The sequence below is a fragment of the Limanda limanda genome, chromosome 4 (genome assembly GCF_963576545.1).
Source record: "Limanda limanda chromosome 4, fLimLim1.1, whole genome shotgun sequence".
Lineage (NCBI taxonomy): Eukaryota > Metazoa > Chordata > Actinopteri > Pleuronectiformes > Pleuronectidae > Limanda > Limanda limanda.
Genome location: NC_083639.1, coordinates 542,900 through 559,277, shown reverse-complemented (window position 1 = coordinate 559,277; position 16,378 = coordinate 542,900). Strand labels below are relative to the sequence as shown.

Here is a 16,378-nt window from a genome sequence, read left to right as displayed (position 1 = left end):
GGCCGACCGGAGAGGCTCCTCCGCCCGCTGCGGTGCGTGCAAACTCCCGGTGCGGCAGACCCACGTGCCCCCTGGTGTCCAGATGTGTCTCCGTCCAGCTGTGCTCGTTACATTCACCCAGCGATCAGGTAAAAACTAAAAATCATTATAGACACTGAATGTGATGCTGATAGAAAACATGTCTCAGTGTCTCCGTTTGACACACAGACTCACACGTTCGATTCCCTTGGTGTTCCCTCTGCAGGAACTGCCCACTGAGACAACATCATGTCCAGCTCTCAGAGGGACAACACCATGTCCAGCTCTCAGAGGGACAACACCATGTCCAGCTCTCAGAGGGACAACGACTCTGCAGAGGCCAAGAAATCCGACCTGCGGGAGAAGAAATGCTGTAAGTGAACTGCTCCATTAGATTCTGCTGCATGACCGCGGGTCCACAGGTGCTCTTGTAATTCAAGTCCGTGTGTTGCTCCCTTTGGACTCAATTCACTGATAGTCTCTCAAGCTCCTCCAGCTAGACGCCAACCCATAATCTCAGTAGGAAAGAAAAATAGTCTTGGTTATAATAAGTGATGTAAAAATACTGCTGTCGCCCTTAAGAAAGAAAATTACCTTTTCTCTCCCAGGACGTTTTTTCTTCCTCTAATTTCTCCACATGCTGCTATTTTTTTAATCCCAGTCCACAAATGGTGTTTGTGTCCAGAGAGACACAATTATTTTTGTCCAGCAGACACACAACCTAAATGTTGACTTAAATTGGTGGGAGGTGGGATAATGGAATAGAGGGATTTACTTTATCGATCCTGTAATGGAAAATTATTACATATCATGACACAACAAGCAATTATCAATTCTGGATGTTTAATTCAAACCGTCTGCGGACGGTTTACAAAGGTCAAGTCACGACAACAGACTTGACCTCAATGGCACAGAGCTCAAACATCACGGTGACAGATATGAGGGCAATGGCAATGAGCTCTCAAAAGTACACTCCATTTATACAATCAGATCCCTCCTCTCCACAGTAAAATACATTTGTCCAATCAGCTTCTCTCCATGTCGTTACAGGAAGACCAGACATTGGTCTCTGGCGGTCTCTTTGAAGTTTGAACAAGATGCTAAACGCATCTTGTTCCAGACCCTGTGAGTTTCTCAGAGATCTCCTGTCTCTGCAGGTCACACCTATTAGCCTTTGAAGCTCCCTGCTGCAGAAGACTTAATTGGCCCCTGTTGAGAAACCTTTTGTTCACACTAGACTGAGAAGGCCACGTCTATAAGGCCCTTGTAGTAGAAAATTAACTCAGCAAGGTTGAAAAAGTATTTTGTATAAGTGTTTAAAGACTTCTCAAGACTTTTATGACTTGTATTTACATACAACAGATTATTGATGACTTGAGCTGTTTTATGGTCGGAACTGTTTATGACGTCAATATAGTAAGACCTTGTGCGACTTAATTACCCATCAAAGGAAGGAGTGTATCTATTCTTATCACCTCAGGGAACACATGTGAATCAGCTGTTATGTTTAGTTTCCTGTCCTTCCCCCACCTATGGGAACCTGTCTGGATTGGCTCAGAGAGACAGCCCTATCCCCTGGTATATAAGATCTGTGTATCTGACTGTTCTGCATCTTCACTCTGAGACCCTTGCGGTTTCCCTGTGTTGATCCTTTCTGCAGAAAGCCCCTTATTAAATACACGTAGATAACTTTGTTGTTTCCAGCCTCTTGTATCTCCAGATTTCCATCACACCCTTCAAGAGTATTATGCATAGTGTTAACTTGAGCTAAACTCTGACTATGAGTCTTAAACACAGAAATACATCTTTCAGTAAACTTCTTTCTATATAAATGTAATCTGTTACATTTGAACATGTCTAAATACAAAATTCCCATCACAATTCCTCCCTTTTTATCCATCTGGGATCAACATCTTTATAACATCTCATCATTTAGATTGGGAATTTTCCAGGATATGTGAATTAAAGAAGTAACACTAGTCTTAGTGCAAAAACAATACAACAGAGTTACACAATTGAAAATGATCAGTTTCTACAAACTTCAATAACGTATTTTACAATTATTAAAATGATGATCATCATATTATCAAAATGTTCACTGTATTGGTGCCACACTTCGTCCTGATCGTGTGTCGAACACCTCCTTGTTGAAGAACATCTTGTTTCAGAGACATCTTGTATGCTCTGACTTTGATGATCAGAAATTTGATGTTGTTCCTGCCAAGCATTCGTGAGCAGGGAAACCATCTCTTTTCCCTTGAATGCTTCTCAGTCGTATAATCATGTGTTGCTGATCTCCTGTTGGTGCGGTTGTGTTCAGCGTGTAGCTCTTCAAATGTGTTGACTCTCCTTGCAACACCTAAAAATTTCAGACTGAAGCTCACACACTGGCACAAAGCACTTCCCGTCCTGTAGATCCACCCCTGGCTCTGGAAATCCTCCTGCGTTGGCCCTCATCTCCAGGTTGACCTCTGCGACCTTCCTGTCATCTGTGTTGAGAGGCATTTGGCTTGCACTCGTTCCATCGACGTCGTCTTCTTCTTCCATCCGCACGTCCTTAAGCACAATCCAGTCTCCTGGATTCAGGTCACGCAGTCCTGTCTCCATGGATTTAGATAGAATCTCCTCGTCTGCCTGTGGATTTTAAAGAGTACAGGAAACAGTTTAAAACAATATCTACCAGTTTGTTTTTCAATGTGTTTTTCAATGTGTTTGCTATGTTTGTTTTTTACTTCCTTCTCTCTCCACTGTCCCATCCCTGGCGGGATGTGGCATGATGTTGCCTTGTGTTGATACTCATACTCACCAGTATCCATAATGCTATACTTATGAATATGTTACCCTTGTCAGCGGACATCCTTTTGAAATCTTCCATCATGGAATGAGTTCTCCGAACAGTATCTGTTTCACCGCTGGAGAATCCTGTTTAGATGTTTGGGAAACACTTCTGCTTGCATAGAAATCATGTCATAAAACAAAACAGTATTTATTTATTTCCCTAACCTACTTTATTTAACTTAATCTTTATTAAACCTCTCTATAAATGATTAAACCGTTTGTTTTGAGGTGGATGTCAATCTTGTAGAATCTGGATGTCTCTATTTTATTTGTAACTCAAATTACATAACTCTGTTAAAAAAGTTTTATTGAATATTATTTAGAGTGTTTCTTGTGTACACCCAATAACCCAATTCATCTATATCCAGCATATGTTACTCCTCTCTCTTGACACACTGACTCCAGTCATGTGTCAATCCAACCTAATGAGAAAACATACACAGGTTGAACAAAATCATCCATATCCCACATCAAAAGTCCATCGACCACCAAACAAAACACAGTCTATCAAGACTACTTAATTCCTAAACTAATAAACCCAAATCTGCATTCTAAAAAAAATTTAGTTCGATGTAGTCTTGCTAACCGCTCCTGTAACCCACATTAAATGTCAGTGTTAAGAATCATTCAAATGCCTTCCATGTCCTCTACAGACTGCATACTGTTTGCAACCAGTAACACAGTCAAGGCAAGACAATGGTGTGAAGTCAATCTCATGAATTTCTTCTTCAGCCCAAATTACATGCAGAACCCCCATGCAAACAAGCTATCAGTGTAAATCTTGACACTCTCGCCACTAGCATATTTGCATCTCTTTGGTTCATGCATGTAATGATGGGGACGGTTTTCCTTTGTTTCAAACAGAGTCGTAAAACCCCTCTGTCATTCGTTATCACACTGTGATGCTGAAAACCTGTCATCAAACACTTCAGTTTCACAGTAATCAGCTGTTAACCATTTAAATCTTAATTTGTTCTACTGATAAAGTTAAGAATTTCCTAGTTAAAAACTTTCTATTTGTAAATAGTAATGTCTATCATCCAAAACAATACTGTATCATAGCTGAACCTCCTAGCTGTTGAAAAGTGAACGTTATTTTCTCCAGCAAATATCATTGTTACAGCATATGACACTAGTAGAGTCTTATTTCAAAGTATCACACATATCACATTATTCTGTTCTCTCAGAAAATCGTTTGCGATTAACTTTAAACCTTCCTTTTTAAAATCTTTTCATTTGATTAAATGTATTTTCTTTTCTTATAGCCAATGTATCTATCAAAAACTACTGAGACAACACCGTATTTACTATTCTAAATGCAACCAAACTTATTTTATCCTTAATTTACTTACTATATAACCTTTAAACTAAATTTGTCTTACTAAGTGTTTAGATAAATCTAAGTAAATACCATTTGTGCTCTAATTTGATCTCTCCCCTTGCTCTTTGCAAGAGGATGTTAATTTAGAGGTGAGAAAGGTGTCTCGGATCCTCCATTGATATGCTTGTGTCAGATCCCCCTTTCTCGTTTAAATAAATGCAGATGTTATTCAACTCTGTCTTCCACTACTGCCCTGCTGTTTTAAAATTTAGCATACTATTCTATCTTCCCCCTAAATTTTATCAAGCAGATAGGTAACAACAAAGATAAATGTTTGTCTTGAATTTAGCCTCTAACCACATTATAAAACCCCAATGATAAAAATGGATCTATCTACAACTTTTGCATATGTTTTTCTATCATTATGAGCTATATAACATTCATTCTAAGAGTAATATCACACTCTTCACACATATTTACTGGTGCTTTTAGTTCCTGAACCTAAAAATAGATTTAATTTGTGTGTTTTTAGCAATTAGTTTTATTGATTTCTAATTTAACTATAATAATGTTAACCATATGCTTTATGTGTAACATTAATTCACATGGTGTCTGCAGCTGTGTTCTTACTTATATGAAGTTTTGTTGAACTTCTCTCTCTCCATCATGGTCTGCTCTTGATGGCATTTTCTACTGTTCCCAGCTCAACTGCTGGTCAGTAACACTGTTGTGTGGATTCTCAGGGCAATTTCTTGCCCAGTGTCCTGCTTCAGCGCATATGAAACAAGTCCCATCTCTCCCACGTCCTCTCTCTCTCCCACGTCCGCGGGCTTGGCTTTTCCAAGCATTTGGCTGGGCAGCTTTCAGCGTCCCTGTAAAATTAGCACATCTTCCACATGCAAAATGGTGGAAACTGAAAGCCTGCTCACCTTCACCTCCACAACAAAGCTGAATTCTGGAAGTGTCGATTGGGACGTTTGAGGCCGACGCCTGCTCTGTCTGCAACGATCTCCCTCTCAGTGGAAATGTATCCAGATCAGAACCTATTTGGAGAGACTGATACCTGGAGATTATTTCGGTTACTTCCTTCTGTATACTGTCTCTTATGTTGACTTCAGTCAACCAACACTCAAATGCTCTCCAGTCTGGCACAAATAGCTCCACATCTCTCCCTCTTGTTGCTTCTTTGCTTCGTTCTTGTTCAATGAGCAATTTGATCTTAAGTTGCTTCAACTGATTTAAAGTTATGTTCCCTGTGTTTGGAAAATCATAGTTTTTTACCCACAAGCCAAACTGTGTAACACTATAATGACCATACTTCAGAACCATATCTTGAACTGTAGGAGAAGAAATCTGTGGTAAATTCATCTCTGTAATGGTTGTTTATCAATTTAAACTCTGATTTATTCAGTAGAATACGAATCTTTTGGGAATTTAAGTTCTACTGATATGGAAAAGACCCTAATGTTTCTGAGATTTTTTCTAAAGCCAATTATTTCCTAATTCTTAAAACCGTCTATTTTCAAATTAGTTTTAAGATTGATCTGAATCTTTTTCTCTTTCTTTTGATATAAGCCTTTAAAACTTACACATATATCCCAAATATGATTGAAATTATACTCACCTTATTCCAGTGTTGAGAATTCCAAGAAATCCTCTCTCACTCACTCCTCACTTTTTCTTTTTCAGCTGTAATTCTCAGATTAGTCTCATCAAATCATGCATGTTACTTGTATCAAATCATCAACATTTGTGTAACGTTGACAGTAACCTTTCACCTTCAAAACACTTTTTAAGAGACAATGAGAAAAACCCCTTCAGTTATAATATTGCCACTGTAATCACCTCTTGTAATTACTAAGTTTTAATTTTAATTCCTCTAATACAATTCTAAAACTCTGCATGAATCAAATCGCCTTAGAGAAAACTTAATTTCACATTTCTCTTAAACAAGACACATGCAGGTATAAAATGTATGGGAATTTATCAGATTTTTCAACAGATAGCTATGCTGAGACGATACAGACCTGGCCTAGGTCTCTCTGTCACAGCTTTTCCTCCATTTCAAAATAATAATACTATGATATATTTATATTCTACTCTTCTGCTTGTTTACAATAACTATGAGCATGCCGCAGCGCCCAATATTAAAGTAATTTAGCATTAAACTCTTTCGCTAAACCCTGTTTAACATTTTGATCTTTTTTTGAAAAGAATCTTAACCTATTAAGCTTATTGTGAATCCTACACCGGTCTCTAAGACCTCCTTAGTATATACACGTCTGTAACTCACTTCCCTGAATGAGTGAATTTCTTTGGACCTTTTTCCTTAAAAGATCTAAAAACAAGAATTATACTTTACCAGAATGAAACTGCTTGCCTGTCCCACTCGGTTCTTTAGCCCACCTCAGTGAGCACTCCGGATTCTCAGAACATCAGGCCCACTGAAATAATAAAGGTTTAGTTCCAAACGTACTGCCCCGGCGCAATTACCTACCCTCAGCACCGAGAGCCAGAGTCGCTCACGTGGATGTCACTGCCAACAACAGCCAAATGTAATGGAAAATTATTACATATCATGACACAACAAGCAATTATCAATTCTGGATGTTTAATTCAAACCGTCTGCGGACGGTTTACAAAGGTCAAGTCACGACAACAGACTTGACCTCAATGGCACAGAGCTCAAACATCACGGTGACAGATATGAGGGCAATGGCAATGAGCTCTCAAAAGTACACTCCATTTATACAATCAGATCCCTCCTCTCCACAGTAAAATACATTTGTCCAATCAGCTTCTCTCCATGTCGTTACAGGAAGACCAGACATTGGTCTCTGGCGGTCTCTTTGAAGTTTGAACAAGATGCTAAACGCATCTTGTTCCAGACCCTGTGAGTTTCTCAGAGATCTCCTGTCTCTGCAGGTCACACCTATTAGCCTTTGAAGCTCCCTGCTGCAGAAGACTTAATTGGCCCCTGTTGAGAAACCTTTTGTTCACACTAGACTGAGAAGGCCACGTCTATAAGGCCCTTCAAGAGTATTATGCATAGTGTTAACTTGAGCTAAACTCTGACTATGAGTCTTAAACACAGAAATACATCTTTCAGTAAACTTCTTTCTATATAAATGTAATCTGTTACATTTGAACATGTCTAAATACAAAATTCCCATCACAATCCAAAACTGGGGAAATCATTTATTACTCCAGCAAAGTATCACAAAAAGATATGAAACCTAAACTATGCCAAATAAAGTATGAAAATATGAAGTATATATGTAGAGAGAGAGGTTACAACTTGTTTAACACAACATAATTTTTTAATAGATGAAAATCTGCTTCTGAGAAAGGTGTAAATTAGCTGTTTTACTTAATTTCTCCTCATTATAAAGCTTTATTTTGGTTTAAATAATACATTGTAGCACTTTAATAAATGTGCATGACCATAATATAATATAATATATCTGTGTCCTGTGCAGCTTGGGCCTCCTACATGACAAACTCCCCGACGGTGATCGTCATGATCGGCCTGCCTGCGAGAGGGAAGACGTACATGTCAAAGAAACTCACACGGTACCTCAACTGGATCGGCGTCCCAACCAAAGGTCCAACAGCACTCCAGACAAAAGCCTCTTTTTACTTCTCTTTAACTTCTTTTTTTAAAGTGCACTGCTCATATTTCAAGTCAGAGAGGATTTGACCCTACCTGTTTTCAGGTGTAGTACATGGATCCCATGTTCAACTTTTTAGGACGGTGTGTATTGTAGTTAAATCACTATACTTCCTTTTTATTTTTAACTGTATACGCAGCTACACATTTTTAAAAATTGTGGCTGGAATCAAATGCTGGAGTTATCAACCAGTCAAGGATTTGCTGCAAGAAACGAAACGTGCTGGTTAAGTATTACAGTAATGGATTACGTTTTGTAGGTAAAAAGATTTACCTAGAACTTTATTCAGACTCTGAACCCTGCGATGGAAACGTTCCTGGTTCCCACTTGGTGGAGGGGTGGGACGCGGCCCCAGGAAGAACTCGAGGGGAAGATTCAGGATTTGTTTTTATACTTAACTCGGCAAAATAGGGCATTTGGGAACATTTTAATTGTGAGGCTAAAAAATGGCAAACTGTTTAAAACTGTTAGAGCATAAGTGTGATAAAAGACAGATATGTTCTGTATGACAGAGTTTAGCCTCAGTTGAGTTGTAATAGTTCAAATGAACTCGGCAATGACTTGAGTGTGAATGTCGTTTGTTCCTCGGCAGTGTTTAACTTGGGCGTGTACCGCAGGGAGGCCGTCAGAGCGTACAAGTCCTACGACTTCTTCCGCCACGACAACGAGGCAGCCATGAAAATAAGGAAGTAAGTTCCCCTTCCACCGGTGTGTTCATCATGTGCTCTGGTCCGGTCGTTAACTGGAACATTAACATATCATGTGTGTCACAGTGAGAGAAACTGGAGCATCTCCAGTCTGGATGATCACATTTCTCTCAGCCAACAGGAGTCTGTTTGGCATTCTGCAGCCTCCCCTGCTGCATTAGTGACTAAGCCCTTTTCTTGAAAGGCAGGCAGTCGATATCGAGTCGGCGTCAGCTCAGTGTTCATGTTATCAGACTGTACGCAGATAAACACTAAAATCACTGCTGATTTCCACAGAGCACAGCTGCCTCTCTCCCCTCACGGTCGTATCTGGTGGAAATGGGGTTTGTCTCTTGGAAACATGACGGGCTCCTGGCAGCATCCCACTGCTGAATCGTGACCTAGATATCAAACAGGCTGCTGCTGTCACTCTGAAGCTGACACCGCCCCCCCCCCCCCCCCCCCCTTTTTTTAATCTTCTGGGTCTCAGGCACGTGGGTTAAAGGAATACGATTTAGTTAAATATGTTTACTGGCTGAAAGTGAGATGAAAAGATTGATAATCTTGTGTCTGTATAATATGAAGCCTCAGACAGCAGCTGGTTACTTTAGTGTAGAAAGAGGTCAAAGACGTTGGCCTGGTTTTGACCATAGATTTAAAGATACACGACATGAAGCAAAATTATCTTGATCGCCACCTGGTGGCTGGTTGCAGTATTGGTCATAAACCTGGCATTTTAGGCTCGTTCCTATGACACTGATATATGTACATGTGCTCATTTTGTCTTTTTTATTGTCTTATCTTGCTTTAACAATTTGTCAAGATGCCTTTGATATCTTAAATTCTCTCTCTCTCTCTCTCTCTCTCTCTCTCTCTCTCTCTCTCTCTCTCTCTCTCTCTCTCTCTCTCTCTCTCTCTCTCTCTCTCTCTCGCGCAGGCAGTGTGCCATGGTAGCTCTGCAGGATGTGGGGGCTTACCTGACGGAGGAAGGAGGTCAGATCGCGGTGAGGACTCATCTGTCCATCCGACTCTGTCTGCGTCGGCTCATTTCCTAAAGCTCTGAAATGTCTATGACAGCAACACATCTGACATCAGGACAGATTTAATCCTGAAAGACGTCCAAGTTATACATATTTCCTTGTTTTTTCAGGTTTTTGATGCAACAAACACAACTAGAGAACGTAGAGACCTCATTCAAGGCTTTGTGAAGGAGAATGCATTCAAGGTAACATTGGAAGTGTTTTTATTATATTTTGCTGTTATCTTGTCTTTGAAATTGGACTTAATTTAAATTCACATTCAAACATTCACAGTTCATGTGCGTTGAACGTGAAGTGATGAACGTGAGACTATTAAATGTTAACAAGAACCCTCCACAGGGCCCTTTCAATGTTTAATTTTAAAATCTGGATGATTTTGTGTTGATTGCGTATTAGTCGTATATTGACCTCTGACATCTCTCCAACAGGTGTTCTTCGTGGAGTCGGTGTGTGACGACCCTGAGGTGATAGCTGCTAATATTCTGGTACGTCACTCAAACCCATAATCTATAAATATTCCGGGTGTCTGCTTTGTTATGTAAGAACCATGCTGCTTGCTCACATGGTCTGACTGTGCTGCATACCTGCCACAGGAAGTGAAGGTGTCCAGTCCCGACTACCCTGAGAGACACAGAGAGAGAGTAATGGACGACTTCCTCAAACGCATCGATTGCTACAAGGTCACTTATCAACCGTTAGATCCTGACATTTACGACAAGTAAGAGCTGATCACATCTGCTTCTCTCTATCTCAATAGGTCATTACATTTAATATCTGGATTACGCTCCTGTGAACCTAAAAGGTTTTATAGCAGTTTGCAACAAATAAACACTAGATGGCGACAGTAAACAGATTTCGAGTTCAGCCCCCCATGATCCTTCACCACCTGCAGGGACCTGTCATTTATCAAGGTGATAAACGTGGGCCGGCGTTTCCTGGTGAACCGGGTGCAGGACTACATCCAGAGCAAGATCGTGTATTACCTCATGAACATCCACGTGCACTCTCACTCCATTTACCTGTGCCGCCACGGAGAGAGCAACCACAACGTGGAGGGCCGCATCGGGGGGGACTCTGAGCTTTCTCCTCGAGGGAAACAGGTACGATGACACAGAAAGAACCAATCACAAGACTCATTAGTTCACTTGGATAAGATTTACTTTAATTCTCTCCATTGGCTTTTTCATGAGCATTAATCTAATGAAACAGACAGGAACCCTTCGAAAAGAATTGATGATATCTAGACCAGAGGTCTTCAACAGTGGGTCCGTGACCCCTAGGGGGTCCGCGGAGGTACTGCAGGGGAGTCGCGAAATCTTTGGTTGATTAGTCAATTTTTAAATTTTTTTATAATTTTTGATTTATTTTCGAACCAATTTTTTTCCACAAATTGAAATGTCTTTAAATACACATTAACATGCATCCAACATATTGTGAGGCTGATTTGACCCTCTGCCTGACAACCTCCATCCGTCCAAGGTTAGATAAGTTGTGTGCTGCCCATCAGGGTCCGACGTCTCACTAATGTGGGAGTATGTGTGCCTTCCACAGATGGCTTGAGGATTCACTGTCTCTTCTAAATGCATGTTTAAAATAAAACCATGAATCTGTGAATTACTTTAAAAGCTCAGTGTTGTATGCAAGATGTATGTTTATAAATGGCAGTGGCATGGCCACCCTGTACCTTGCACATGTTTAAATTAAAAACATGAATATATGAACCCATGTTATATTTGAATAGCTTAGTATTGAATGCACAATAACAGGGTAGCTATGTTTATACATGGCACTAGGCCCAGTTTAATATAAAACACAATTTTATACAATATATATAGTAGGGGGTCCCTGTTCCATCTCTCCACCAGTTTGGGGATCCTTGGCCTGAAAAACGTTGAAGACCCCTGATCTAGACGATGATTGTCGATTTGTGTTTCTCTCGTTTCCCAGTTCGCCCACGCCCTGAGAGACTTCATCAAGGAGCACCAACTGTCGAATTTGAAGGTTTGGACGAGTCAACTGAGAAGAACCATCCAGACGGCGGAGGAGCTCGGGGTTCCTTATGAACAGTGGAAGATTCTCAACGAGATCGACGCTGTCAGTACCGATCTATGAGAGGAAACTCTCTCATAAAGCATATTTATGAATTAAAATATTCTGCTACTGTCTTTAAACAATCCCTATGTATAATATGTGGAATTGAAGCACATCTTTCTTTGTATAATGTGCAGTGAAAGTGCTTCTGCTTAATTTACTTTGGTGTGTGATATTAGAATGAATATTCTTTTCTTTTTTTGAATATCCCTCCTCAGGGTGTGTGTGAGGAGATGAGCTATGAGATGATCGAGAACACTTTCCCAGAGGAGTTTGCTTTGAGAGACCAGGACAAGTATCACTATCGCTACCAAGGAGGAGAGGTAACCTGGCCCACTCCTTCCATCCCCTCGTGTTTCACAGATGTTAATCAGGTTGATGTTTTGTTAAAATCATCTTCTCTGGCTCTGTAGTCCTACCAGGATCTGGTTCAGCGACTGGAGCCGGTCATCATGGAGCTGGAGAGACAGGGCAACGTGCTGGTCGTCTGCCACCAGGCCGTGATGCGATGTTTGTTGGCGTACTTCCTGGATAAAAGTGCAGGTAGAAGAATGATCACAAAACACACACAGGACACACGGACACACAGATATTGACTTTATGCTTTTTTTAATCATCCTACAGAAGATCTACCGTACATGAAGTGTCCGCTCCACACTGTGCTCAAACTCACACCTGTGGCGTATGGTAGGTCCTTCCCCCCCAGGACACACAACTTTACCCTATGACCCTTTCTTCTATTGAAATATTCTGTTTCCTATCTTCCAGGTTGCAAAGTGGAACTGTTTTATCTGAACGTGGAGGCAGTGAACACACATCGAGACCGGCCCCTTGTAAGTTTCTCTCATTCAAGCTGAATAAACATATTTTTTAAAACGGATGTGATTTCACCATTGTTGAATTAAAGGCACAGAAGTTGTCATGTTTAAAGTATGTGTGTGTGTTGTTGACTTTCATCAAAAATAATTCACAATTAATCAGCGAAACCACAACATTTAATCCAGAGACTAACAGGCTCTTGTTTGTTGTATCCACTTGTTTAATGCTTGCATGTGAGGCCTTGCTTCTTTAACTCCATCTTTTTAATCCCTGTCCCTTAAATCTTGAACCTGCCTGCAGCTCAGCTAATGAAATGAAATGTTTTATATGTTATGGACTGAAGCCCTGGCTGATCATGCTGCCCTACTTGGCTGAAATAATCATTATTACCATCGATCTGGTTATGGATGAATGAAAAGCTGTATTTGAGCTTATTTAAATTATTTTAAAGGTTTACACCCTTAAATGAAGAGAAGGTGTGTGAGGGTTGTGCTTGACTTATTCTATCCTTAAAAGGAGACATATTCAGTGTCATAATTTGAATTTGTGTTTTGATTTGAAAAGGTTTACTTGCTCTAATCTTCAGAAAACACATCACTTTCTTCAGACTGTCCTTTGCTGCAGCTCCTCTGCAGCTTCAGGAGCTTCTGGAGCTTCGGGTGCTTGAGGAGCTTCAGGAGCTTCAGGTGCTTGATGAGCTACAGGAGCTATGTTGTCTGTGGGGGAGAGGAGCTGCCTTCACAGAGGACTTTGGGCTTTTTAACTGCAGGTTTTTTACACGCACAAACTAGAATGACACTTATTAACAATCCCCTTAAATTCTCCAATTCAATTCAAAGTCTCCTGACCTCTGTTGTTGAACCTGTTACAGTTTTTTTCGATTGCTTAAACACTAAAATCAAAAGTATTACACAATTATCAAAACCTTACACTCAAGGAGCATAACATTGGCCCAGATCTGCACCACTATAAGCACAATGTCAGCTTCACACTTTTCGCAAAACAATACACACAGTGCTTTGCAAAACACTAAACACACTTGTATGCATTAGACACAGAAGTATATGAAGATGTCACTTCCTTGCAATTCCTAAGCACTGACTGTCAAATGACCACCCTATGAGCCAATTGGTTAAACACAACCACCAGGTGCAAAACACATGACTGCTTAATTAATTGAAGACACACCAATCAGGTTTATACTATACAAATGCAGCAGCTGACGTCACCTGACTTCAACAAGAATGGAGCTTGTGCACAAAAAAGAAGAGTGAGGGTGAAAGGGGGAATCCACTGAGGATGAGAAGGCTGCAGCATTAGTATGTGGAGGGATGTATTGTTCACTTTAGCACTGTGGTGTTGCATACTGCACACGTAACTTTTATCATGTAAATGTACTGTGTACCAGACCTATGCTGAACTACACAATCTTGTCTTTCACTGTATTTCAGAGAGTTTTACAGATGGATGCTGAGGAAATCCCGCATGAATTCATATATATAGATGAGGCAGGGTTCAACCTGACAAAAGCAAGAAGGAGAAGCAGAAATATCATTGGCCACGGGGCTATAATCAGTGTCCCAGGGCAACGTGGGGGTAACATCACCCTTTGCGCTGCCATTACACAGAATGGGGTCCTCCTCCATCACGCCAGTAGGTGCCCTTACAACACACCTCACATTCTCACAGTTTTGGAGCGATTGCACAACATCGTCACAGCAGTAAATCCACATGCTCCAGATGCAATACACTGGCATCTGGGACAATGTGTCATTCCACCTCTCTGCTCTGGTCCAGAACTGGTTTCAACATCATCCACAGTTTACAGTACTATACCTTCCACCGTACTCTCCGTTTCTAAACCCAATCAAAGAGTTTTTCTCTGCATGGGGGTGGAAGTTTTACGATCTCAGACCCCAGGCTCAGGTAGTCCTCATTGAAACCTGAACTGGATACAGAATTTTCTGTATTGTCTGATATTTGCTGAGCTTACAGTGTTATGCACACTACTGTAGTAGCATGAAAACTGGGACAGGATCTGAGGTGTTCTGCTGATTGGGTGTGTGGTTGTGCTAGATGTGTGTAGTGTTTTGAAACACCGGGCCCTGGTTTGAAAATCGTGCTTAGGCAATCGAGAAAAACTGTAACAAGAGTCAATGTGGAGAGGATGGTTACTCTGCTCGGCTGTGATCAGGAGTCCCCAGATCTTTTGTTTTGTCCTTTTCACCTTGCAGCATCTCATCTCCTACCAAGATGAAACCCTGAGGGACTCTGCTCTCGTACCTCGGCGGAATAGTTACACTCCCTTGTCCAGTCACGACCAGGTCAAGCGTCCCAGGCTCTACAGTGCGGGCAACCCGCCCTGGCTACCGCTTGCCCCCACGCCATCAGCTCTGATGCCAGATGGACGGCAAAGCCAAGTTAGTGAAAGAGTTACAGCCCCCCCCCCTTCAAATATGTCTCCATCTCCACGTTGACATGGGACTCGTCTTTGTGTGTCTGTCACGTGTCGGGTCTCGAAGGAAAGTTCTCTTTCTTGAATGTTTCTTGGCCGTCTGATGTTTGTCTTGCTTGACCTTTGCTTCACCACTGGTCTGTTTCCAGCGTGAATATGCAGAACAGCATGTCTCTTTGTGAGAAATACTCCTGATGAGTTCAGCCTCTGCTGAAATAAAACTTAAATTAAACGTTATGTGGAGATGAGGTGGTTTAAGAGTAGTAATCACTTGCCTCTTCTACAAAACGATCATTTATATCAGCATCAATTTTTTATCTTAAATTTAAGATTTACACTCTTTTCTAGATGGACAATTCTTTTTTACTGAAATCCATTTGAGAACATTTAACTGCAATTGGAAATTAATAAAAAATGTAAATTATTGATTTTAAACCCATAAAAATTGGGTATATTTGTTGTGTATGTGTTGTGTATGTGTTGCCTTGTGGGTACAGTGCTTCAGCCCATCTCCACATCTCTCTCTCTCTCTCTCTCTCTCTCCGTCTGAACCCGTCTTTCAGCCCCGAATAGGAAGCAGATGTCTGTGAGTATTTTTTGTGAAGACTTGGTAAAAAAAAACTTTAGCCAACGTTTCTATTTCTTTCCAATAATTCAACCCATTGTTCATGTCATGTTATCTGAATATACGTTATCATAGTGTTTCATGTTTTTTATGGTTTTCCAGCACTTTGGTTTCTTCAACCTTCCATCACCTTTGCACTCAGAAAGCTGCTGTCGATATGTTTCATCTCAGCAACGTTATCAAGAACGACTATCGAACCCTGATTCTTTGGAAAATGAATAAATGGCTGCGACAGTAAAAGGCAGCTTCTTTAAAAGCATTTGATTATCACATTTGTTAGACTCCTAGATATGTTTTAAAGAGGTAAAATGATAGAGAAGTAACTATACTTTGCTGTGCACATATATAATGTATTAATAATTATAAGATGGTTATTTAAGAGTGTCTCAGTATTGATTAAAGTGAAGCAATCACACGTAAGTTCAGAAAAGTGATTCATAATTTATAACTTCTTCTTAGACAATGTTCTAATGAACAGTCTCCAGTGCTGCAGCCGTTTAACAGCAATCAACATAAATGACCCAATTTTCCAAATAGGAACTTAAGACTCCTGGGACGCTATTAGTTTCCTCTAATAGTATTTTCTGCTGTGAGGCATTAATCTGTGAGTGTCAGTGATGTCTCCTCTCTCTTCAAGGAGTCCCTGTGCGAAGGAATCGACTTTGACAGCTCCGAGGAAACTAGTGGCTGTGTCCGCTTCTGAGTGAAGATGAAAAGTCTTGTTCTTCACAACTTGGACACAGGGTCATTTTTGTTTCTGTATATCTGCATTTTCTGTCTTTGTCTTTATTCTGCATGCTGAGGCTTTGACCTG

At 40.6% G+C, this 16,378-nt stretch overlaps 1 protein-coding gene across 1 annotated transcript; it reads left to right on the top strand.

The window, feature by feature from the left end:
* The first annotated feature begins 294 nt into the window (after positions 1 to 294).
* Positions 295 to 16,271, top strand: pfkfb2b (6-phosphofructo-2-kinase/fructose-2,6-biphosphatase 2b). The gene is made up of 16 exons (XM_061070479.1): positions 295 to 391; positions 7,657 to 7,782; positions 8,441 to 8,537; positions 9,472 to 9,538; positions 9,685 to 9,759; positions 10,003 to 10,059; positions 10,168 to 10,292; positions 10,467 to 10,674; positions 11,522 to 11,668; positions 11,884 to 11,988; positions 12,079 to 12,208; positions 12,290 to 12,352; positions 12,434 to 12,502; positions 14,738 to 14,904; positions 15,503 to 15,525; positions 16,202 to 16,271. Exons 1-16 carry the CDS (start codon positions 295 to 297, stop codon positions 16,269 to 16,271), a joined length of 1,626 nt encoding a protein of 541 aa, XP_060926462.1.
* Positions 16,272 to 16,378: the final 107 nt, after the last annotated feature.

Coding starts and splice junctions, on each gene's coding strand:
- pfkfb2b (XM_061070479.1), top strand. CDS start 295: ATGTCCAGCTCTCAGAGGGACAACACCATGTCCAGCTCTCAGAGGGAC. Junction 10,675..11,521: donor TTTCTCCTCGAGGGAAACAG/GTACGATGACAC, acceptor CTCGTTTCCCAG/TTCGCCCACGCCCTGAGAGA. Junction 12,353..12,433: donor ACTCACACCTGTGGCGTATG/GTAGGTCCTTCC, acceptor CCTATCTTCCAG/GTTGCAAAGTGGAACTGTTT.